Below are 24,213 nucleotides of genomic sequence, written 5' to 3' on the forward strand. Positions count from 1 at the left end.
GGACAGCCCCGTAACCCGAAACTGTACCCTCAACAAATTGATTCGTACAATACTCTTTGGTTCTATTCGGTAAAGTCACGTAGGTAAAAATAAAATAGCAAAAAATCACGACGTTTCGGCCACAACACACGTGGCCTTCATCAGGTGAAGGGACTGGACTGTCCAGAGGACAGCGTTGGAGTGAAGACAGCCAAGCCCAGATCGCGTCCTTGTCTTCACTCCAACGCTGTCCTCTGGACAGTCCGGTCCCTTCACCTGATGAAGGCCACGTCGTGATTTTTGTTATTTTATTTTTACCTACGTGACTTTACCGAATAGAACCAAAGAGTATGGATCCTTGCAGTCACGAAAGCTTCAAATCTAGATTCGTACAATAGTCACCACCTGCATACGTTTAATGTCTCGTTTAACGTCGTTTGCAATGAGTACACTACGAGGGTCAGTCTCTAAAAAAGAATCTGCCCGAGCTGACAATAACAATGTATCGTTACCATTGATTTGTATGCGCAATATTGAGTGATGTTATTTTCTTGAGTTTTGCCATTTCCACGTGTCATCGCTGAACAGCACTTCACTTGCCTTGATTGCTATTAAACAAACACATTGTTTTGAATAAACTTTTTTTTATTTGTAACCAGGTAACGGCTCATTTTCAGAAGCGACCCGTCTATCACAAATGATAGCCCAACGAAGTGGCTCATCATCATCATCACGTGGACATTTTCATCAACCTCTAAACGCGTGACGTTGATTTTAAATATTGAGGCAAAAACCCGGAGGACTCGGAGAAAAATCCATGCCTCCACTGGGAGAGAGAGAGACACGCAGACTCCAAATACACAGCAGCAGCAGGCGTCAGGGTCGGGATCGAACCCACGACCTCCTGCATACCAGGCGAGGTAGTTAACATCTCCTAGCCAGCGTGGCGTCTTGTCATTGGTGGCGCAGGTCACTCTTGCAAACGAGACTCCTCCTGGTCTCTGTAATCCTCACCTTGTTAATCCCTTTCCCGTTCCGAGACATCTGCCAAGTTGCAGGGGTTTGGGTGTCCCGTTCACCGCCGAGTCTTGGAACGCACGAGTATGTTCAGCGTTCATTTTACTAAAAGAGGCGCAGTAGCGCCGTTGGTTTTAAAGGCGTTGTTACTCACCGCGGAGATCCGTAGCGACACGACCACAGCCATTCTACGATAGCCGGCGCCAAATCTGTACCACACGGCCCTCCCTTCCGCGTGGCCAAGTGGGAAGCTTCTGTACCGATGAAGTTATTTCATGTTCGTTTATCTTCCTGGTCTCTGTTTGATGACGTACGTACACTTGCACATCATTGGAATGGGATCGGAAGAACAACCGATGATGTGCACACGTACGTCATCGGAATGTACGTGTGTACGTCATCAGAATGGGATTGGAAGAATAAATGATGATGTGCACACGTACGTCATCGGAACGTACGTGTGTACGTCATTGGCATGGGATTGGAAGAACAAACGATGATGTGCACACGTACGTCATCGGAATATACGTGTGTACGTCATTGGAACGGGATCGGAAGAACAAACGATGATGTGCACACGTACGTCATCGGGAACGGGAAAGGTTTAAACAAAACAAATAAATAGCACGGCGTCCCCACGTCCTGCCCCCCCTCCCCCTCCCCCGGTGCCGTTTTCCACAGGATTCGAGGATGTCTTGGCGCCTGGGAAAGATTATCTCTCAGGGGCGGGAGGCTCGGCCCCCCACGGCTGGCAGCAGGCCTCCGCCGCTTGGAACGACACCGCGTACCCCGTGTGGCCCCCCAACGACACGCGCTGGGAGAGCAACTGGCGAGGTGCTCCCGCGGGCCTCGCACACGCCACACACGGCCCTCGGCGAGGTGGTAAACATCTCACGGTGGCTAGGAGATGTTAACTGCCTCGCCTGGTATGCAGGAGGTCGTGGGTTCGATCTCGACCCTGGCACCTGCTGCTGTATATTTGGAGCTTGCTATCATTTGTGCTTGCCAGGTCACTTCTGAAAAAAAAAGAGTTACAGCTCAGTGGACCTTACCTGGTGAATTAGGCAAAGGTCCCCCACATAGCCTTTAACAGACTGCTGGGGCAAGTGCTGTTAGCGAACCCCCCTATTAAAGGCCGACACGGTTCATGAGGGGGTGGGTGGCCAGCACCACGCACGGCTGCCTCCGCCTCTCCAGTGCTGAAGTTTTAGACACTTGCCCCAGGTGTGAACGTAAGACCGAGGCAACAGCTGACATTCACTGTCCCCATCCAATAATTGTCCCGAACCCATCGCGATCCCGATCCCATTACTGTCCCAATCCCATCACGATCCCGATCCCACTACTGCCCCGATCTCATCGCTATCCAGATCCCATCGCTGTCCTGATCCCATCTCTATCCCGATCTCATCCACCGTCCCAATCCCATCCACCGTCCCAAATCCCATCGACTGACCCCGGTTCGCGTGGCCGCTGCGCAGGTGGCCGCATGAAGGTGATGCTGACCAGCGATGGCCCGTTCCTGGTGGGGCTCTCACATCACATTTTACTCGCAGCTTCACTTCCGATCCCATCCACCGTCCCAATCCCACCACCATCCCGATCCCAACACCATCCTGATCCCAACACCATCCCGATCCCATTCCCATCACCATCCCAATCCCATCCAACCGTCCCAATCCCACCCACCGTCCCAATCCCATCCACCGTCCCAATCCCAACACCATCCCGATCCCATCACCATCCCATTCCCATCGCCATCCCAATCCCATCCAACCGTCCCAATCCCATCCACCGTCCCAATCCCATCCACCGTCCCAAATCCCATCGACTGACCCCGGTTATGCCGTGGCTGCTGTGCAGGCGGCCGCATGAAGGTGATGCTGACCAGCGACGGGCCGGCCCTGGTGGGCTCTCGCATCACATTCTACTCGCAGCTGCACTTCCCCCGCGGACAGCGGGCACAGCCCAACGGCCGCGCCGCCTGGGCCCAGAACGGCACCGTCGACGGTACCAGCGGCGTCAGCTCGCCTCTTGGCTTCGTGTGCCACACCGCCTCCTTGCCTGTTGTTGTCTTGGTGTGGTCTGGGACTGTTGTTGTTGTTGTCTTGGTGTGGTCTGGGACTGTTGTTGTTGTCTTGGAGTGGTCTGGGACTGTTGTTGTTGTTGTTGTCTTGGTGTGGTCTGGGACTGTTGTTGTTGTCTTGGTGTGGTCTGGGACTGTTGTTGTTTTTTCGCTGCCTTGCCCAAGCTTGAATTTAGTATTGAATAATCGGCAGGAAGTGATATTATTTGTAAATTGTTTATTGACTTGTTTACCTTTTTAATAGTTTATCACGTGGTATGCTTTCGCGACCAATATCATGCATAATGGAGGTATTTTGGGTTAGATTGTTTAAATGTTTTCCTTTTTTATACGTTGCACGCCTATTGGTGTTCGCGTTGTTTGTTGTTGTAACTTTCTGGCCACCCGGTGCCACTTACCGCACGGACGTCTGCGAAAAAAAGAGCTTCCTAGCTCTTCGGATTCCTCCAACCCCTTCCTCCCTCCTCCTCCCTCCCACCCCTTCCCACCCCCTCGCTCCTCCCTCCTCCACCCTCCCACTTCCTCCTTTTCCCTCCTCCTCTTCCTCCTCCCTCCCTCCCTCCTCCTCCTCACCCCCAGTCTAAACAAAGATTCTGACGTCCCCGCGTGTTCCAGGGAGCCCCGTGAGTGCTGGTGACGAGGTGTACCCGGAGCTGAGCGAGAAGGGCCCGGGAGGCCGCCGCTCGTTCCCCGACGGGCGCCCCATGAAGAGGGGCCGGCGGGACGAGGACTACGTCTACGTGTTCTACACCAGGGGTGGGGGCACCCCCACCCCGCCCCCCTCGCCCCCCCCCTCCAGCCCGCCCCTCTAGCCCTCCTCACCCCACACCCCACGCCCCCCTCACCCCCCACCTCGCCCCTCTCACCACCCTCACACCCCACCCCTCCCTCACCCCCACCCCACCCCACCCCTCTCGCCCTCTTCACCCCCCACGCCGCCCCTCTCATCCCCCTCACCCCCCGCCCCTCTCACCTCCCTCACCCCCCACCCTGCCCCCCTCACCCCCCACCTTACGCCCCCCTCACCCCCCACCCCTACGGCAAATCGCTAACCTTAAACTCCCAGTCGTTCATAAAAGTTGAAGGCGGTATAGTACTATAGTAATAGAGCAAGTGCAGAATCACTGAACTGGAATTGATAGCTTGGAAGAGTTTACCCTTGAAAGTGCGGGGCCCGTAGCTACTACATATGTAGTAGTAGCTACTATATATGTAGTACATATGTAGTAGCTGCTACTACTACACGTGTAGTAGCAGTAGCTACTATATATGTAGTACATATGTAGTAGCTACTACATATGTAGTAGTAGCTACTATATAACCACATAAGTAGTAGCTACTACTACATAAGTAGTAGTAGCTACTACATAACTACATAAGTAGTAGCTACTACTACATAAGTAGTAGTAGCTACTACATAACTACATAAGTAGTAGCTACTACATAACTACATAAGTAGTAGCTACTACTACTACACGTGTAGTAGTAGCAGCTACTACATATGTAGTAGTACACCGTCACCGGTACGCGGGGTACACCGTCACCGGTACACGGGGTACACCATCACACTACACATATAGTAGCAGCTACTACATATGTAGTTATTTTTGCCACTACGACAACCCCCCCCCCTCCCACTGCCCCGACGCTTGCAGGTCGATTCTGGGAGATCGGATCTCAGGTGACGGCGACGGTGACCATCGACACGAAGGACATCCCCCTGGGCGTCCACGTGGTGCAGCTGCTCGTCTACCAGGAGCGCCACAACAACCAGTTCATCCCTCTCGGCAACGCCACCGCAGAGTACACCGTCACCGGTACGCGGGGTACAACGTCACCGGTACGCGGGGTACACCGTCACCGGTACGCGGGGTACACCGTCACCGGTACGCGGGGTACAACGTCACTGGTACACGGGGTACACCGTCACCGGTACGCGGGGTACACCATCACCGGTACACGAGGTACACCGTCACCGGTACGCAGAGTGGCCAGCAGACCTCGACAATGCCATTGAGCTGCTGAACATATCACCATAGATGACAAATTTAAACCGAACATTTACGATTGACAAAAATTCCCCTCCCCTCCCTCCGCACCTACCCGCGTCCCTCGCCATCTAAACCCCCCCACCGCCCAGACCAAATCCCGTTCAGCGTGGAGATCAGCCAGCTCGACGACCAGAACTACCTGGACAACCGCTTCGTGGAAAACCGCGACGTCATCTTCACGGCCCTGGTGAACGACCCGAGCGGCTACCTGCGCGACAGCATCGCGGAGCTCACCTACACCTGGAACTTCGGCGACGAGAGCGGCTCGCTCATCACGCAGATGCCCACGTGCCGTCACGCGTACCCGGCCGCGGGCAACTACCGCCCGCAGCTGGTGCTGAGCGCGATCATCCCCACCGAGTGCGGCACCCTCAACGCCACCGTCATTCCCGACGAGACCACGCGCACCACCACCACCACCACCACCACGACCACCGCCACCACGACCACCACCACCACCGTCGCCGTCACCACCGCCGCCACCGCGGCCACGACCGCCGCCGCCGGCGCTGCCACCACCCCGTCCGCTCCTGGTGGACCCACCACTCCAGCTGCTGCGTCTGCACGGACGGTCACCACCGAAGGTAAGGAACGATGCGCGGGCGGGCGGGCGGGCGGGGAATAGTCGACCATTGGTCAGGGAAGGGGTTCCCGGCCGTCCTGGGTTCACAACGAAGATTTGCCCTCTAGGGCGGGTCACATCGTGGCCAAAGGACGGAATTCGTCTGATTCCGGATTCTGGCATCGCTGGAACACGTGCGATGGCGATGGTATCGATTTGAGACAACTCAACTAATTTTATTTGAGCAGGTGAGCCCCGCTGAGCTATGTCGCTCTTCTTTTTAGAAGGGGACTGGCTGTGACAAATGATAGCCCAACGAAGTGGCTTATCATCACGTGGACATATACAGCAGACGAATGATCTAAACGCGTGTTTATTAATGTGGAGGGACAAACCGGAGGACCCGTATGGAAATCCACGCGACCACGGAGAGAGACACGCAAACTCCAAATATACAGCAGCAGGCGTCAGGGTCGGGATCGAACCTACGACCTCCTGTATACCAGGCGATGTAGTTAACATCTCCTAGCCACCGTGATGATAATGAGAGAGAGACACGCAAACTCCAAATATACAGCAGCGGGCGTCAGGGTCGGGATCGAACCCACGCCCTCCTGTATACCAAGCGAAGAAGTCAACATCTTGAACGGACGTCATCCAGCAGTGAAATGATCATTGACGATGCTGCTGCTGCTGCTGAACAAGCAGATGAACTTGTGACTCATCTGATTGGATGATAAAGCCAGTACCCCAGTATTAACACCGAAACACCGGCACTCCGTGCTACCAATTTGGGGCGCCTAGGAGATGTTCACTGCCTCGCCAGGCATGCAGCAGGTCGTGGTTTCGATCCCGGCCCTGACGACGCCTGCTGCTGTCTATTTGGAGCTTGCCTGTGTCTCTCTCTCTCTACCTGTGCTGGTCAGCATGGATTTGTCGATCGATAGCTCCGACCCCCCCCCCCTCCCGTGTCTATCCCCTCCGAAACCCTCCACCCCATTTCCCTGGCAGTGCCAGCCACGCCAAACCCGGCCGCCTTGCTGATGCTGACCGCGGCGTCTCAGCTGCCCGCTGAACCCGACGGGCAGACGACGCCGCCACCATCGACGGCGGCTCCGGTCAGGTGAGGCCAAACGACGGCCTATCGTGAGAACGAGGGCAGGGGCGGGGGGGTGGCCCTGGGGGCCCCTCCCGGAGAGAGGGGTGTGGTGGAAATTCCATATTCCGAACAAGGAGAGAGGCCTTGCTCCGGTGGGAAAGTCGCAGTTTGACATCGTCGAGGTTAAAGGGAAGAGCGGAAAGCGGGAGGTCCCTTGAACAAGTAAGATGCGGGATGTAATTGCCAGCGAAACGTCGTACTCAAATTTTAAATGATGTTGATTCGCTCTTAACACACCGGTGGGCTGAAGTATTGAACTATTTGTCCTTTGTAAACGTGACACATTTTTTTACTGTTTGGCCGTGTCGGGTGGTGGAGGGTTACGACACATTTATAAATAACGCGATCTAACCCAAAAACCTTTATTATGAATAAGAAGAGGTGTTTTACCCTTTGTAGCGATTAAACAGGAGAGGTGTTAAGATGTTCAAACGCCAAAATAGGAACCTTTTGCGAGGAGTCAAGTGACTGCATTAAGCACACAAGGTCCTTGTGTTCAACATGCAAACGAACTCTGATATTAAATGGCATCGTCTCTGAAACTGATTGGCCTGCACCTGAGAGAGACGGCCTTCTTTATGGCCACGTCTCACCAGTGTCAGACCAGAGGAGGCCAAAAGGCGAGCAGCACCAGGACAATGCACGTATCAGAGCATTCATAGCTCGGGGGTGATGTTTGTTGACTCTTAATAATAACATCAATGTGCGACGTATCTGCGCTTAACGGGATGTATTATTCTACCACAATACAAGTAACTCAAGCCGCCAATCCCATCGGTGGTTATAAAAACCGGTGGCAGAATACGCGGTTAAATGAAGTTGAAGGGGCGGGGGGTAAAAGGTGAACAGTACAAGCACAAAGCTTGGGCTGAGCTGGGTTTTTACCCTTTTCTGGCAATAAAACAGTTTTGCGTTAATAAGTTCAACACCACACAAAAAGCAGGAGCAGTGGCAGCGAACGAACCCGAGCTGCCCCTCCCCCCCACCTTCCCCCGCCCTGCCCCCTCTGTCTTCACAGCCAGGAGGAGGCGGTGGTGGTCACCCTCTCAGCCTCGGAGCCGACGGTGGAGGGCAGCAGCAGCAGCGTCGTCCCCGCAGCCACCGTCAGCGATGAGGCCGACGTGGCCACGGCAGCGTCTCCGTCGTCTCCGGCGTCTTCGTCGTCTGCGGCGGCTCCGGCGGCTCCGGCGTCTGCGGCGTCTCCGTCGTCTGCGGCGTCTCCGGCAGCTCCGGCGTCTGCGGCGGCTCCGGCGTCTACGGCGGCTCCGGCGTCTGCGGCGTCTCCGGCGGCTCCCAGCGAGGCGGCGGTGGCGGCGCTGCGTCTCGTCAAGCGGCAGGCTGTCGCGTGGAGACCCCCGCACTGCCAAGTTCACCGCTACGGCAGCTTCAGCACGCACATCACCGTAGTCCGTGCGTGCCGCTCGCCGCACCCCGCGGTCACCCGGCGGTCCCCGTGCCCTGCTCGCTCGCGCACGCCGGTGGCGGCGGTCGTGGTCTTAGTTTAACCGCATCAGAGAAGTCGACGAGAAACACCAGGGTAGCGTCTCTCTCTCTCTCTCGCTAAGACAACTCGGAGCACGCGTGGTTGTATTGGGGTAGCCGAGTGCAGCAGTCGGCTCATTCCACCAGAGTACGAGTGATACACGCCCCAATGGTTTACACCGCGTCGCATTCGCAAATCGGTGGAAGTCCTCAACCGTTCCATTCATCGAGGGAATCTCCACGTCGTCGTCTTCTTCATCTTCCTCCACGCGAATTTTCAGGCGCAGTTGGGAGCGGCCCCCCCCCCCTCACCCCCACCCCCACCGCTGCCGTCTGGTCAGAGAGGAAGCCAGGGGCCCGTGCCTTCGACTGAGACAAAACCCGGCGGCTAAGTTGACGCTGCCCTGTGGCTATCTCCCCTCCCCCCCCCCAGCTGAGATCCAGAGTGTCAAGGTGGTGGCGCTGACCAGCGCTCAAGCTGGCGGTAGCACCCTGCCGGGCCTCGTGAACTTCATGGTTACCTGCGAGGGCAGGTGAGCGATCTAAGGGGATGCCCATAAATGACGTCACGCACCTGGGGGGGGGGTGGGGGGGTCAGACATTTGCGACGATGTGTGACGAGGGGGGGGGGAGGTTTGAGAAATGTGACGTCACGTAAAAATGCGCAACTTTAAATAAATATGGGCAACACGTTCTACTTAATTAAATAGACGTTTTAATAAATGTTTTCTCCTACAACATCAGAGTGCAGCGCCACATTAAATACGCACTACAATGACAATAGTTTAAAGCGATTTGAAGCGTTTTTTTTATATTTTTTTGGGGGGTGGGGGCAGAGCTTTGTGACGTCATATTTGAGGGGGGACTTTTTGTGACGCCGTGTGACGATAGGGGGGGGGGTCAAAAATCGTCCAAAATCGCGTGACGTCATTTATGGACGGCCCCTAACCCGCAGCACCCGCTTCTCCCCCGGTTGTTAGCGCTGCGTTCAACACGCGCGCACACACACACACATCATCATCGTCGATGTATCACACGTGAAATTACATCACTTTTTAATTATGATTATTATTGTTACACGATTTTATTTCGCTCACTCTCTGTCGTCAAATCTTGCAACTCAATGTTAACCCACTTCCCAATGTGGTATCGACTGCAAACTTGGTATACGTATGTCATACTGATGACGACACTTGTATTCTATCATTAAAAACAAAAAAAAATTAACCATATATTTTTTATGTTATGTTTCGCCTTGGGTCTAATTGTTCACGCTCAACTCACTTTGGCTGTAAATCACCACGGTCCCCTGACGTTATGGCAAGCCTCGTTTAAAAAAAAAACTAAGACAAAGATCCCCCGTGTAGCCTTCACAGACTGTACGGGCAAGTGCTGTTAGCGAGCAGCACCCTATGAAGGCCGGCACGGCACACGAGGGGGTGGGTGGCCAGCGACCACGCCCGGCCGCCTTTGTCTCCCCAGTGGTGTGAAAAATCCTAACCCTAAGAAATCTACCCCCCCGGGGGAAGCCTTTACGTTCGTCATTGCGTGTGCATCAACCCCTCCTCCCATACTCCCGAGTTCACTCCCGATCTCATCCTTACATTATTCACGCGGAGCCACCGTTAGTGGACGTGCACGCTCCACACGTTTGTTTCGAGACGACGGACAACCTTATTGTTGGCGTTTCGTCAAAGCCGTGTTAGCCTGCGGGACTTCGTGGGAGTTTGCTGCATCTCTAAGGGGCCGCCCATAAATGACGTCACGCGATTTTGGACGATTTTTGACCCCCCCACCTACCCACCCACTCGTCACACGGGCGTCACAAAAAGTCAGACCCCCCTCAAATATGACGTCACAAAGCTCTTCCCCCCCCCCAAAAAAAAAAACAATATTTCCATTTTGAAAGAAAAAAACACGCTTCAAATCGCTTTAAACTATTGTCATTGTACTTTGGTTCTTTCGGTAAAGACTTTACCGAAAGAACCAAAGAAGATGAATCCTTGCAGTCACGAAAGCTTTAAATCGAAATATTGTCATTGTAGTGCGTATTTAATGCGGCGCTGCACTCTGATGTTGTAGGAGAAAACATTTATTGAAAAGTATATTTAATAAAGTAGTAGAACGTGTTGTCTATATTTATTTAAAGTTGCGCATTTTTACGTGACGTCACATTTCTCAAACCTCCCCCCCCCTCCTCTCCTGCCCCTCGTCACGCATCGTCACAAATGTCTGACCACCCCCCCCCCCCCACACACACAGCCCCGTAGGTGCGTGACGTCATTTATGGACGGCGCACCGAGTAAAACATTCCCATTCTGACTTTCCCCGTTGCCCCATCCCCCCTCCCCCCCCCACACCGCGCAGCCTGCCCACGCAGGTGTGCACGGTGGTGTCCGACGCGGCGTGCGTCAGGGCGCAGAGCTCCGCGTGCCGCAACGTGAGCGGTGCCGCCGGGGGCGGCTGCGAGGTCGCCGTGCAGGAGAGCTTCAACGCGAGCGGCACCTACTGCCTCAACGTGACGCTCTCGGACGACGTCAGCCTCGCCGTGTCCAGCACGCAGGTCACCGTCGGCCTAGGTGCGTGAGCACGGCGACCGCCCCTTTCGCCGCCCGTCCGCGTCTCGCGTACGGATTTTTTTTTTTCCCACTGGCACAACCGAACCGTGCCAGGGCCGTGCCGTGCCGTGCCGTGCCGGCGTTCGTTTTTTTTCCCCCCCACCGTGCCGTGCCGCCGACGCGTCGCGCGCGGTGAACCTGACAGGAATAGCCGGGCCCCCCGGTGTCTGTCCTGCAATGGATCCGGGGCCGTACGACCGCTTATTCACACGGTACACACAGAACACACGCAGTACACACACGGTACACACAGAACACACGCAGTACACACACGGTACACACAGAACACACGCAGTACACACACACACACAACACAAACAGTACACACACAGAACACACACAGAACACCCAGAACACACACTTACAACACAAACAGTACACACAGAGAAAAAAACAACACAGTACACACAGAGAACACACACAGTACACGCACAGTACACACACAGTACACACAGAACATACAGTACGCAAACAACACACACAGCACACACAGAACATACAGCACATACCACACACAGAACATACAGTACACACACAGAACACACAGTACATACCACACACAGAACATACAGTACATACCACACACAGAACATACAGTACACACACAGAACACAGTACACACACAGAACACATAGTCCACAGACAGGACATACACAGTACACATACAGCACACACACAGAACACACACTACACACGTAGAACACAATGTTGTCACATGTCCCACCACGTAGCCGCCGCATATACAGCGGGGAAAGTCGCTCAAACTGGGGCCGCCATCATCCAGCAGTGGATTTACGGTGGGGGGGGGGTAGGGGCGGTTACACATACGGCGTTGTTGCATGTTGACTTTTTTTTTTACTTTGCTGGTTCTCACGCCCGCAGATGGATCTGGCTCATCTTCGGCCCTGAAGTCGGCCATCGTTGCCGGCGTCTTTCTGGCCATCGCCATCGCCGGAGCTGCCGTCTACGTTAATCGGTGAGTTTGCGGCCCCATCGGCGCAAGAAAAATACGGCGACGACGTTCAGAATGAAACGGCTGACTTTGCAAAACGTCCAATTGACGTTCGGTAGACGTCCAGTTGTCAGAAACGTCCAATTGGCGTTCGGTAGACGTCCAGTTGTCATAAACGACCAATTGAGGTTTGGTAGACGTCCAGTTGTCACACACGTCCAATTGACGTCCGGTAGTTGTCCAATTGTCAGGTGACTCAGAGGACGAACGCTCACGTCACGTCTCAGCCACCCCAGCGGTGAGATGTTAACTACCTCGCCTGGTATGCAGGAGGTTGTGGGTTCGATCCCAAACCCCAACGCCTCCCCGTGGTCGCGCGGATTTTTCTCCGAGGTCCTCCGGTTTTCCTCTTCCAACATTTAAAATCGACATCGCTCGTTTAGTCTTTGGCTACTGCAGTATAGCCGTGTAGAGTTCGAGATGCAAATCGCGGATAGCAAATTTGTGAATAGCGAGTGAATACCGTACGCACACAACAAAACAACTTTGCGTTAAATTTCGGTGTCTTTCAGAATCAGAACCAGACTCTTCGTTTATTCTGGAGAAATCCGATGAGCTATGAAGCTCTTATTCACAGATGCCCAGTAAGGGGCACAGGGTCAGAAAGTTACAACAACAAAAAATACAAAAACACGATAGGGGTGCATGGTGTACTAAAGGAAGGCAAATCAATACAAATGAATATGTTAAATCGATAAAGTGCAGGGATTCCTCTACTTACGAACGTTCAACTTACAAACTTTTAGAGATGCGAACAAACCCAGTTCGGTGCGTTCAGTTGCCTGTTCGGACCGATAATCATTAAGTTCAACCGCCGTGCAATTGATGGCGGTGGTGGCATCAACATCTGCAGAACGTGAAGAATCGTTGGCATCTACATCTGCAGAACATGAAGAACCAGTAGCATCTACATCTGCAGAACATGAAGAAACGTTGGCATCTACATCTGCAAAACATGAAGAATCATTGGCATCTACATATGCAGAACATGAAGAACCAGTGGCATCTACATCTGCAGAACATGAAGAACCAGTGGCATCTACATCTGCAGAACATGAAGAACCAGTTGCATCTACATCTGAAGAACATAAAGAACCAGTAGCATCTATATCTGCAGAGCATGAAGAACCAGTGGCATCTACATCTGCAGAACATGAAGAACCAGTGGCATCTACATCTGCAGAACATGAAGAACCAGTGGCATCTACATCTGCAGAACATGAAGAACCAGTGGCATCTACGTCTACAGGAGATTATAAAACTTTTTAAGCCATTCCCCGTGTTTAGTGTACACGCCGTACACCATATTTGGAATCGACAGGCTCACGAACAAATCGACTTACGAACACAGACCTCTGGAACTAACTCGTTCATAAGCACAGGAGTCCCTGTAGATAAGTTTCCATATAGTTCGGATTGCTTCCAGCTGTTACGTGCTCAAAATAATATTTCATCGCTCTCAAAAAAACACAACAGAGGGCAGGGGAGACCCCACCACCGCAACATTGCGGTGGTGGGCAGACCGTGAGGGCAGATCTTGGTGGAGGTGGCGTGTTGCAACCCCCCCATCAGCTGCAGGGTCTGACGTGAGGTCCGGTATCTGTGGGTGAGGTGTGGTTTGCAATCACAACGTTGGCCATGTACATTAACCCCCCCCCGCCCTCCCCGCCTCTGGACATCGCATCCCGAATGGCTCACAAGTGACGACGTCACATTTATCCCCCTCTGTATATTTGAGACCAAAACAGGAGGAGGATTTCTCCACAACTCCGTGGCTGTCGCCTGACGATGCTGCTTGTTGTGATTACCAGCGAAACATCGGGCTACTCGAATTGTAAAAGTTGTAGTGGGTTTACTCTCCAACACACAACCAGTGTGCTGAACTAGTAATGGATTGGCACGTTTTGTGGATGGTGGCGGGTTTAATGACATTTATATTTACGCAATTTAACCCAAAAACCTCTATTATGGAGTATAAAAAAATAAAATATTTCGCAATAATGATTTATTTCGCAACCCCCGGTCAGAAAATCTTGCGGGGTGGTGGTGCGTCAAAATCAGTTCGCGTGATGTCGAAGCAGTCGAACGGTTATATGAACAGCTGAACACGTTGCCGTATAGCAGCACCCAACCCTGACGATTGGCTGGCTCCGTGTTCCAAAGGCAATATTTGACTCCTCGTGCCCTACCCAGACTCGGTCGGACGGTCCCTCGATTAGTTTCCGAAATAATTCCTTGGCCGACGGTGGCATCAAAAGATCACGACCCGTGGTGGTGTCACCGCCGCACGTTCGAATGGGAGAGGAGCCGCTGAATGTCTGAGTGCAACTTCTGACGGAGAGGCCTGTAGCTCACTCAAGGGGTCAACAGCAAGCGACGACATCAGACTTTAATGAGGACCGCTGCGTTAGGCTGCACCGGTGCACCGCCAATGTGTCTCAATGCCATTCTCTCACTCTCTCAGCTGACCGCCACGGCACACAGACAGATGACGGAAAGCAATATTGACCTCACAAATGCGAATTATCGAGCTGACCTTTGAACAAACGCCGCAATCTTGCAGTTTAAAAGTAATAATCACCCAGGGGCTCGTGGCTTCGTCCGGTTGGTTGAATTTCCTCCCAGACCTCCAGCGATGGCAGTTGTCGATTGTGTCCCCTTGCATCCTGAGGCACACACCCCGCACTCCCCACTTCTCTATCAGTCGTCCCCCTTTTTATACAACAGTTGGGAACTGGTTCATTCCTGATTGGAGTGGCTCAATATTGTTTGGAGCAGTTCAATCCTGTTTGGGGTGGTTCAATTCTGTTTGGGGTGGTTCAGTTCTGTTTGGGGTAGCTCAGACTTGTTTGGAACGGTTAAATTCTGTTTGGGGCGGTTCAATCCTGTTTGGGGCAGTTCAATTCCCTTTGGAGTGGCTCAATCCTGTTTGGGGCAGCTCAAACCTGGTTGGAACGGTTTAATCCTGTTTGGGGCGGCTCACCCAATCCCACCGCAGTACAGTATCAACGTCCCCAGGTGTTACGTTGTTGTCCTTCCCCCGCCGCACCTCCGACTAGCACAGTTGGCTACGTACGGTGTGAAAGAAGTTCAACATACGTACATAAAAGCTGGACGTAACGTGTCGTGCACAATTTCGGCGTCCGGGCTCGATTTGAACCGTTGCAGTTTCAGTTTCGTTCGTAGAATAACGCAAAGCGATTTGTGTGTTTGATTGAACTTATTTCGCACCGTACATAGTCAATCGTGCTAATCGGAGGTGTGGGGAGGACACACAAACTAAACACAAAAACGCAGTTCTAAAGAAATGTTTTCAATCTAGATTATTTAAAAGTGCATAGCTCCAGTGGCTTCCTAATATTGGTAGGAAGAGATCCATAGAGACCCACAGAGGTCCAGAAACTTGTATAGAACCGTACATACACCGCACCTCCGTTGGCACGGTTGGCTACGTACGGTGCGAAAGAACTTCAATGTTTCTTCCCCCCCCCCGCCACCCACCCACAGGCGATTCAAAGAATACTCGCCCGTCTACCAGCACGTGGCGGAGAACGGAGCGGCTGCCGGCGGATCGTGGGCCTCTTACGCCGGGATGCGGAGGCTCCTGGGCCTGGGCAGAAACGAAGAGGCCAGCCCGCTGCTCGCGACGACAACGGCGGCCACTGGGCGCATCGTCTGAGCCGAGCCATCTCTGGCAAGGCGGCCGGTCACCAGGCGGCCTACGGCTGTCTGTGAGCTGCAAGTCAACCCTCGATAATATACACGTTACAGGGACGCCTGTACTTACGAACGAGTTAAGTTCCAGAGGTACTGTTCGTAAGTCGATTTGTTCGTACGTCGATTTGTTCGTGAGTTCAACTTTACTACTGTCGATTCCAGACACGTTGTACGGCGTGTACACTAAACACGGGTAATGGCTTTAAAAGTTGTGTAATCTCCTGTAGATGTAGATGCCACTGGTCCTTCACGTTCTGCAGATGTAGATGCCACCACCGCCATATATTGCGCGGCGGTTGAGCTTACGACTCTCGGGTCCAGACAGGCAACTGGACATACGGACCAGGTTTGTTCGTATCTCTGAAAGTTCTTAAGTCGAATGTTCGTGAGTAGAGGCGTCCCTGTACACTAAAAACAATTGACCATAACAAAAAAAATAGATGAAGGTTTTAAGGAAATGATGGGGTGGGGGTGGTAGTTGGTTTGTGTTGATTTGGCACTCTGAAATGCATTGGAACAAATGAAACTACCCTTGTGTCGTCATGTGTGTCGTCACGTGTGTGCGACACATTGGCAGCTGCCCACAACCATGGGGGTAGGGGGGGGGGTACCCCTATGCAAAAAAAAAATGAACGACACGACAGCTGCCGGGGCATTGGGATGATGGAGATGAGATGCGATGTTGAGGTGCTCTGAGACACTGGAGCGTTTACCCAATGAACACGCAAATCCTCGTCTCGGCCGTCCTGATGGTCCTGCTGCAGTCTGGCCACGGCCCCCCCCCCACCCCCCCTAGTGGCAGCTGTCCCTGTGTGGCACCGCGGCGAAACGTCGCAGCGAGGCGCGACTGCGGGGCATGTGTCTGGCCAGCGTTTTTTTGCTTCTTCTTTTTCGCAATTTAAGTAATCCGTGAGTGATTCGATAAATTTAGGCGATAAAAAAAAACAAATTCATTTTTTTTACATACTCTTTGGTTCTTTCGGTTAACTCACGACGTTTTGATCGCAACACAAGCGGTCGTCATCAGGCATAGGAGTCAGCCTCTAAAGGCAAACTGTTTTTAAGGGTTTGGGGATGGGCGTAGCCCAAGTGCACCAACAGCACCAGGAGCACGGGCGGTGCACGAGTGTCAATGCAGCAACAATGCCAATGAAGCAGCAATCCCAATGCAGCAGCAATGACAAATGCTGGGGATGCGGAGGGAAATTAACTTGTACCCGGTAGATATGATGGAACAACGCCCATCCCCAGACCGTTATAAACAGTTTGCCTTTAGAAGCCGACTCCTTTGCCTGATGACGACCGCTTGTGTTGCGATCGAAACGTCGTGATTTGTTTAATTCTATTTCTACCTACGCGACTATACCAAAGGAACCAAAGAGGATGGATTCCTGCAGTCACGAAAGCTTCAAATCAAGATTGTTCATTGGTTTACCTGACGCAGAGTGGCGGCCGTCGCCGTATCTCGCCCATCGTACCAACGTGGGCAGACCACTGACGTCTGTTTGTGGGGGGCCTTAGCCATAGCCTGCCCCCCCCCCTCCCCCCCACACCAACCTCACCGCGCACGGTAATTTAACGGTGCTTTAGGACCATTGGCTGTGCGTGCGATAATCCGATCGAGTGTTTCCACAACAACCAGCCACCGTCAGCACCAATAACCACCACCAACCAACACAGACCAGTGAAAGAGATGTGGTCAAACAACAACCACAACGCGGGGAGAGGCTCTCTCATCCAGCAGCGGCATAGCCCGCGGCCTGTAAATTATTATCGACCGTTGTGTTTATCGTACGCAGTGGCCTGAGCCTGCAATTGCGGGGCTAAATTCCTCTAATATTTTTGTTCATTCTCATCGTCCGTGGAGCGGTGGAGGTGAATGTATCCGATGTTAGTTGGCGCATTTATGACAACCGAGAGAGACAATCTGATCAGCTTTGGGACATTCCCCGTAGCTGAACATTTGCTTTTACCCCCCCCCCACTTCATTTAACCGCGTATTCTGCCACCGGTTCTTATAACCACCGATGGGATTGGTGGCTTGAGTTACTTATATTGTAGGAGAATAATATATCCAATTTAGCACAGATACGTAGCACATTGATGTGCAATGTCCTTAATGGTTACCAAAAATCACCCCGAGCTAATAAATCCTCTGATACCTGGTACGGTTCGCCGTTTGGCCTTTTCTGGTCTGAAACTCGCGAGACGAGGCCACAAAGAAGGCTGCCGTCTCTCTGGCGTATGCCAGTCAGTTTCAAAGACAATGCAAATATTATTATCAGAGCATGTTTGTTTGAATGTTCACCACAAGTAGCGTGTGTGGTTAATGCAGTAATTTGATTCCTTGCAAAAGGTATCCATTCGGTGTTTGAACATCTTCACACAACTCCTGTTCTATTGCCAGAAAGGGTAAAAAAAAAACCTTTTCTTATTTTTCATGCTTATTTAGAGTTAAGTCACTCAAGCCCGTGACCAGACTTGCAACCGAGAGAGGTTCTCCGGCTGGGCTCCATCTCAGTTGTTGAAACGGTGGGTTGCGCCTCTCCTGAAATCAACGACCGCCACCTCCGTCCCACCGGCACAATTGTCGCCGCTCGGGCAAAGTCACTTGCGCGGCGGGGCAGAGTGTGGGGTAGCTCCCGCGACACGCATTTTTTCTTTTTTTGCGCCGACGTCTTGCCGGCGTGGACGAGTAGGCCAAGTGCCCTCTTCGTGTGCGAGGGCCCCTTTCTGGCAGCAGGTTGTGCGGGCAGGGCAAACAGTTGCAGGGCCGCACCTTTGACTTTTAAATGCATTGTACTGCCAATTGGCTGATTTTGGCCTAAAAGCGCTGTTAGGTGTAGTGTGAGCCGGCCTGAGTTGAGTGTTTTGTACCCACATGCATTCAGTATTTTGGCCATAAAATGGTGCTTTTTTTGACCTGTGCCAACGGCGTAGCTTGTTTACCGAACGTAACAATAAAATGACATCGGGACAATGTTCATTTCCGCGCCGATTTCACCTTCTGACTGTGCATGTGCGTGCGTGAAACGGAAATGGGAGAGTCACGTTTGAAAGAAAGCGGATCAGGCTGCCCATTAATTATTGATCACTTAAAGAATATTGTACATTCAATTTTCGTGCATTTTTTAAAAGTGAGAATGTAACTTTATTTAAATGAACCAGGTGAATTTAACTTAAAAGTGACTTTCAAGGGAAGTTATTAAACAGGGTCAAGGTGTGTGTGAATGAGCCCAGATCTGTATAACTTTATTGACACTGGGCATCTTAAAATCTGGTAAGTACGGTGCAAGAGTCTCCGGCAAGTGACTGATATTGCATTTACCAATCTCCAACACGGTAACACTCCTGCCCAACACCAAAACCTGCCTGGGTTCAATACCCAACTTGGGAATTCTGTCTGGTTCTCTCCCTCCCCCTCTTCTGCATGGGCTTCTTCTTTTGGGGTTTCCCCATGTCCTCCCATAGCTAAAAAAAAACCAACGCAACTGATATTGGCCAAAACATCCCAATGCTGAACAATTACAGGACAGTCTGCTCTCCTATAACGTGGCGGTAGTTGTTGCGTTCCTGAAGAACACGTGATAATAAAGAATATATACTTGGGTAAAGCACAGGCCGCGTTAGCACGTGAGATGCGTACGCAGGCCAAACAAAGACCGACGCGCGTGGTGGGTAACGCCTCGAAGCATCCAGCAGCATCCCAACGCCTTGTGGATGACGCTGAAGCAGCCGTATGTACGACCACTTATTCCGACTCGCGCTGCGCCGTAGTTCCGTTGGCTCGATCGCGTTGTATGTCCAATTCGCATCCGCGCCATTAAAAAAAGACGTGTTTCCTTTATAATTTTGATCGCCGTCATGTCCAAATCGCGTTACGAAAGCAACACGCGGCGTTACAGGAGAGCATGCTGTACCTGCAAGTTACTCGACTGAAATTGAGTGCAGGATAACACGGCAGGAAGCTCTTGCAAAGAGTCTTCGATGCGGCCCTGCGCGAGTCAACATAAATAAAATAAGAGAATTCGATGCAAAAGTGTACTGCTGCCACCTCTGCACACGTCCAGGTCGGCTCCCACCTGTATTGAATGAAAGTAAGGTGACACATTGGGGACCCACAGCCTTCGATGATAATAATTTCTGAAGTCTCAACTCATACAGTGGAGGAAATTATACATTACAATGGCATTGTCTGAATTAAAACTAAACTATTTTTTTTATTGTTACCAGGTAAGGCCCACTGAGCTATGTAGCTTTTTGTCAAAAGCGACCTGGCCACCACAAACGATCGCTCAACCAAGTGGCTTAGCGTCGTGTGGAAATTCACAGCTGCCAAAGACTCTGAACGCGCGACGTTGATTCTAAATGTGGAGCAAAATCCACGCGGCCATGGGGAAAGAGAGACAAGCAAACTCCAAATATACAGCAGGAGGCGTCAGGGTAGGGATCGAACTCACAACCTCCTGCATACCAGGCGAGGTAGTTAACATCTCGCCACTGCGGTGCCCTATTGACCCACCACAGAGTGGTAGGAATTGTATTGTGAAGAAATTATAAGACTGTCAAAGCCTCCCAAACAAGATTTGGACGAACATCTTCCCAAACGTAAATGTGCGCTCTCTAGAAAGTTGCAACAGGGTCCGAGTATGAATTAAGCCCTCCAATTTATTTTCACTTTTTTTGTTTTAATGGGTACTCCTCCTCTATAGGACCACAGAACTTGGGCAATAGTTGGGACCCGGTTCTGGGAGATGATTGAATGAACTGGCGTCCCCAGTTGTAAATCTGCATGTTTTGGCGCTCTATACAATTGATACTTTTGTTGAGAAGCTCCTGACGACTCGGAGACGAAGTTAAGGACTTGCGCCAGTAGTTTATTAAGGGCTATTGCCAATAACACGGGGGATACACTTCCCCACAAGGGTAGAGGGCCCTAGGCTCAGTTCTATCCGTTCCCTCCACAGCAGGCTGCCCCGTGCTGCCTCCTCTGCACCGGCCGTGGGTTCAGCCAACAACGGCCGACCGAGGAGCGTGGCCACACCTAGCTCCTTACGCTGCGCTAACACAGATCCCTATCCCCTTGCCCCCGGCCCTCCATTCCACCCTGCTCAGTCCCTTGGTCTCCAGCTACGACCCCCCTTGCGGGACATGACGTCATCCCGCCCGCAGGAGCGCATGACGCCACCTCCCGTGACGTCATCGCCCCTGGAGGCGAGTGTGACGTCATGTCCGCAACTAGTCCTCTACACTTTCAACGAATACGGAAGCGCACAAAGCCAGGAGTAGACCATCAAAACAACGCGACGTCACGTTTCAATGGCTTTATTATGAATTTGAATGTACATGGGTAAAATGTCAAACGAAGAGCTCGTTGTGACTTGCAAGCGGACAGTTTAGCGATAAGCTCTGCGCGCTGTGGAGGGAGGAGCCCTTCCACCATATGCACGTGTGCTTCGAGATTTAAAACGTTCGGCTAAAAACAAACCAACTCAAACTTCGTTAAAAACGTACGCAACGGTGCGTATCACACACACACACACACGCGCACACCTGGGTTAAAGCACGCTGTGTTCACCGCACCATCGTAAAAAAACCATCGCGGCGATTTCAAAGAATCGCGAGTGGGGTTTTTTGACCTACGGGTCAAAGCGTCGCAGAGCGCACGTTCTCGCGTCCGCGATTCCAACTGGCGCAATTCAATTGTCGAAATGTATTTATTTGTATTGTTTGCTGTTAATGAAAAGACGGCTGGGGCCACCGGACCATAACGTATCCAGCGTGCATCGCCCGGCAGATGCGGTCACAGCCACTGCACGAGTGGGGGAATCGGGGTTGCAACTTCGACTCTCATGAACTTCTTTCGCACGCTCCGTGCGTAGCCAACCCGTGCGAAGCGTCATCAATTAATGATGATCACGGTGACGGCGAAGCTTGGAAGGCCAAATGGAGTTTGCAAGGAAGTCGCAAACCACAAACGCCTCCACGGCATGAGAGACGCGATGATGCAGAAGATCCCATTGGCTTCCATCTCCACCCGTGAAGCTTCTTGGCCAAAATCCCTGAACCACATCATCCACTGCAGAGACCATGGTAGCAGCAGCAGCAGCAGCTGAGGGTAATACAGATCATTAATGATGATGATGATGAACAAATGGGAATTTAAAAACCCTCCGGGCAGTGTGCGGAGATCGCGGTCACCATCCTTAACAAAATCGTGGAACATCGAACACACATTCAATGCCCAGCAGCGACGATTCACCACCATCCACTACTCCTCACGCAATCATCTGGCTCATCAACCAGCTCGGTGTAACGTCACAGCTGCTGCTCTACATGAACATCAGCCACGTGCAGAGGACAGAGACCCATAGGCTCACATACACATACTCGCAGACAGAGATCTATAGACTCGCATAGAGACTTACAGACTCTCATATAGATCTATAGACTCACACGGAGACCCACAAACTCGCATAGAGATCTTCTATATGAAGGAGGCATCATCATCGGAGCAGCGACGATACACCACTCCGCCGCTAACGTGTGACGCAATAATTTGTCTCACGGAACTGCCTTCATCTAAAACAGGGGTGGGGAAACGTCCGGCCCGCGGGCCGTATGAGGCCCCGTGACATCATTTGGGTCTCTGGCCCTGCCAAGGCAACCGCAGGCGGGACTCGAAATTCAACAGATCTAGGAGCAAACCTGGCAAAGCAGTTGCGAGTAGCAGCAACATCATCAATACCAGCTAACATCACCACACGCCTCACCAAAGAGAAGCAGTTCCAGCCCATCGCATTAGTGGGCGAGTTAATTTAATGTCTGACCGAATATAACGGGCTAATTTTTAAGTTGATCATTTTGTATGGCCCGCGAACGATGTTATAAAAATATCCAAATGGCCCTTGGCAGAAAAAAGGTTCCCCACCCCTGATCTAAAATAACAGCTGCTGCTCGCTGCATCAACATCGTCAGCCGTACGCGCAAAAAAAATTAAGTGGGGGGAAAAAAAAAAATCAAGGAATCGCCGACCTGCAAGCCTTGGCGAGGTACGGCCCCCCCCCCCCATGACCCACGTCGCCACTTATAAAGAGGATTTCCATTAAAAAGGTAACAAAACAAGCTGCGGGTTCAATACGCCTGTGTTTTGTACGAGCGAGGGCATTTAATAGATGTGCTGTATTTTACAGGGGTCGAATAGGCGTGCCAAACGAGCATTCCGCGCGCCACCTTACGTGGCCGAGACTTCGGCGAGCGTTTTGTGGAAGTCGGCGCCATCGAGTCGCTGATCCCCCCCCCCCACCCCCTCTCCCGCACTGCCTGGCGACAAGTCACGGGGCAGTCGTCACGGGCGACGAAGTCGCAGCTGACCCGTGAACCGTCGGGGGCTATGTACATCATCGAATTAGCGGAGCTGAGGAGCCCTCTCGCGAGCGACATTCGCAGAGCTTGGCACTTTCACGATTCCATTCAACATTTGTATATTGCGTGTCTGTGCGCGCGGTGAACTTCGTCCAGTCGCTCGCACATCGCAACAGGCGACCCCACACCACACACCCCACCCCACCCCCCCCCCCCCCGACTACTCCTCGGTTCGGGAATTGAATCAATTATCAGGTGTGGTTCCAAACTAATTGTTACCAGGTAAGGGACCACTGAGCTGCGTAGCTCTATTTCAGAAGCGACGCTGGCCATCGCAAAGGGATAGATCAACGAAAGCGGGCCTATCATCATGTGGAAATGTATAGCTGGACAAATAAATCTATGAGCGTGACGCCGATTCGAAACGTGGAGGGAAAAACCGGAGGACCTGGGGGAAAAATCCACACGACCACGGGGAGAGAGAGAGAGACACGCAAACTCCAAATATACAGCAGCAGGGGTCAGGGTCGGGATCCTGTCTACCAGGCGAGGGGGGCGGCTGAGACTTGACGTTTCTGATCATTGCACATCTGCCGAACGTCAATTGGACTTTTTCAAACGTCAGGCGTTTCATTCTGAACGGGAGATGTCGATTAAAGGCCCCGGGTTTTTGCGTCTTCACAACGGGTCAATATTCTTTAAAAATGCACCATGTCAAACAAAACTGTCAGTAAGTTGTTGGAGTTCAACGTACGTGATGAGGCCACACTCATGACGTGCGCTCCCCGTGACCTGTGTCCGCCTTTGTCTCACCTTTATTACTCATTTCCACGATTGTTCACCACAATTTCGAAATTTGAATTCATCGGGCCGATGAACCATGAGGGAAGGGCCCCACACGTGAAATGTCAGCGATCATGTTCTATCGCGGCATGCCGCTTTAAATTGGAAGCGTTCAGAGAATTTGGCCGCTACTTTAAATGTCCAACACGGTGGCTAGGAGATGTTAACTACCTCGCCTGGTATACAGGAGGTCGTGGGTTCGATCCCGACCCTGACGATTGTATATATGTCGATTTTTCTCTGGGGTCCTCCAGTTTTTCCCTTCCAACATCAAGCATCAACAACGCGCGTTCAAGAGTATTTGGCTGCTTATAAATTTCCA

General features: G+C 52.1%; 1 protein-coding gene across 2 annotated transcripts in view; it reads left to right on the forward strand.

Moving 5' to 3' along the window:
- Window positions 1–18,667, forward strand: part of LOC116954673 (melanocyte protein PMEL-like) — a 34,579-nt gene extending 15,912 nt beyond the window's left edge. For both annotated transcript variants that reach the window (XM_032975371.2, XM_076052529.1), the window contains exons 2-12: window positions 1,678–1,830; window positions 2,860–3,006; window positions 3,698–3,838; window positions 4,738–4,899; window positions 5,223–5,717; window positions 6,707–6,818; window positions 7,873–8,264; window positions 8,770–8,869; window positions 10,704–10,915; window positions 11,837–11,930; window positions 15,474–18,667. In XM_032975371.2, the coding sequence (XP_032831262.2) occupies window positions 1,678–1,830; window positions 2,860–3,006; window positions 3,698–3,838; window positions 4,738–4,899; window positions 5,223–5,717; window positions 6,707–6,818; window positions 7,873–8,264; window positions 8,770–8,869; window positions 10,704–10,915; window positions 11,837–11,930; window positions 15,474–15,645 (2,180 nt within the window). In that variant the 3' untranslated portion in view covers window positions 15,646–18,667. The remainder of the gene's footprint in view (window positions 1–1,677; window positions 1,831–2,859; window positions 3,007–3,697; window positions 3,839–4,737; window positions 4,900–5,222; window positions 5,718–6,706; window positions 6,819–7,872; window positions 8,265–8,769; window positions 8,870–10,703; window positions 10,916–11,836; window positions 11,931–15,473) is intronic.
- Window positions 18,668–24,213: the final 5,546 nt, after the last annotated feature.

Source organism: Petromyzon marinus, chromosome 56, assembly GCF_048934315.1.
Source record: "Petromyzon marinus isolate PM22_M1 ecotype Great Lakes invasive population chromosome 56, UKy_Petmar_22M1.pri1.0, whole genome shotgun sequence".
NCBI lineage: Eukaryota > Metazoa > Chordata > Hyperoartia > Petromyzontiformes > Petromyzontidae > Petromyzon > Petromyzon marinus.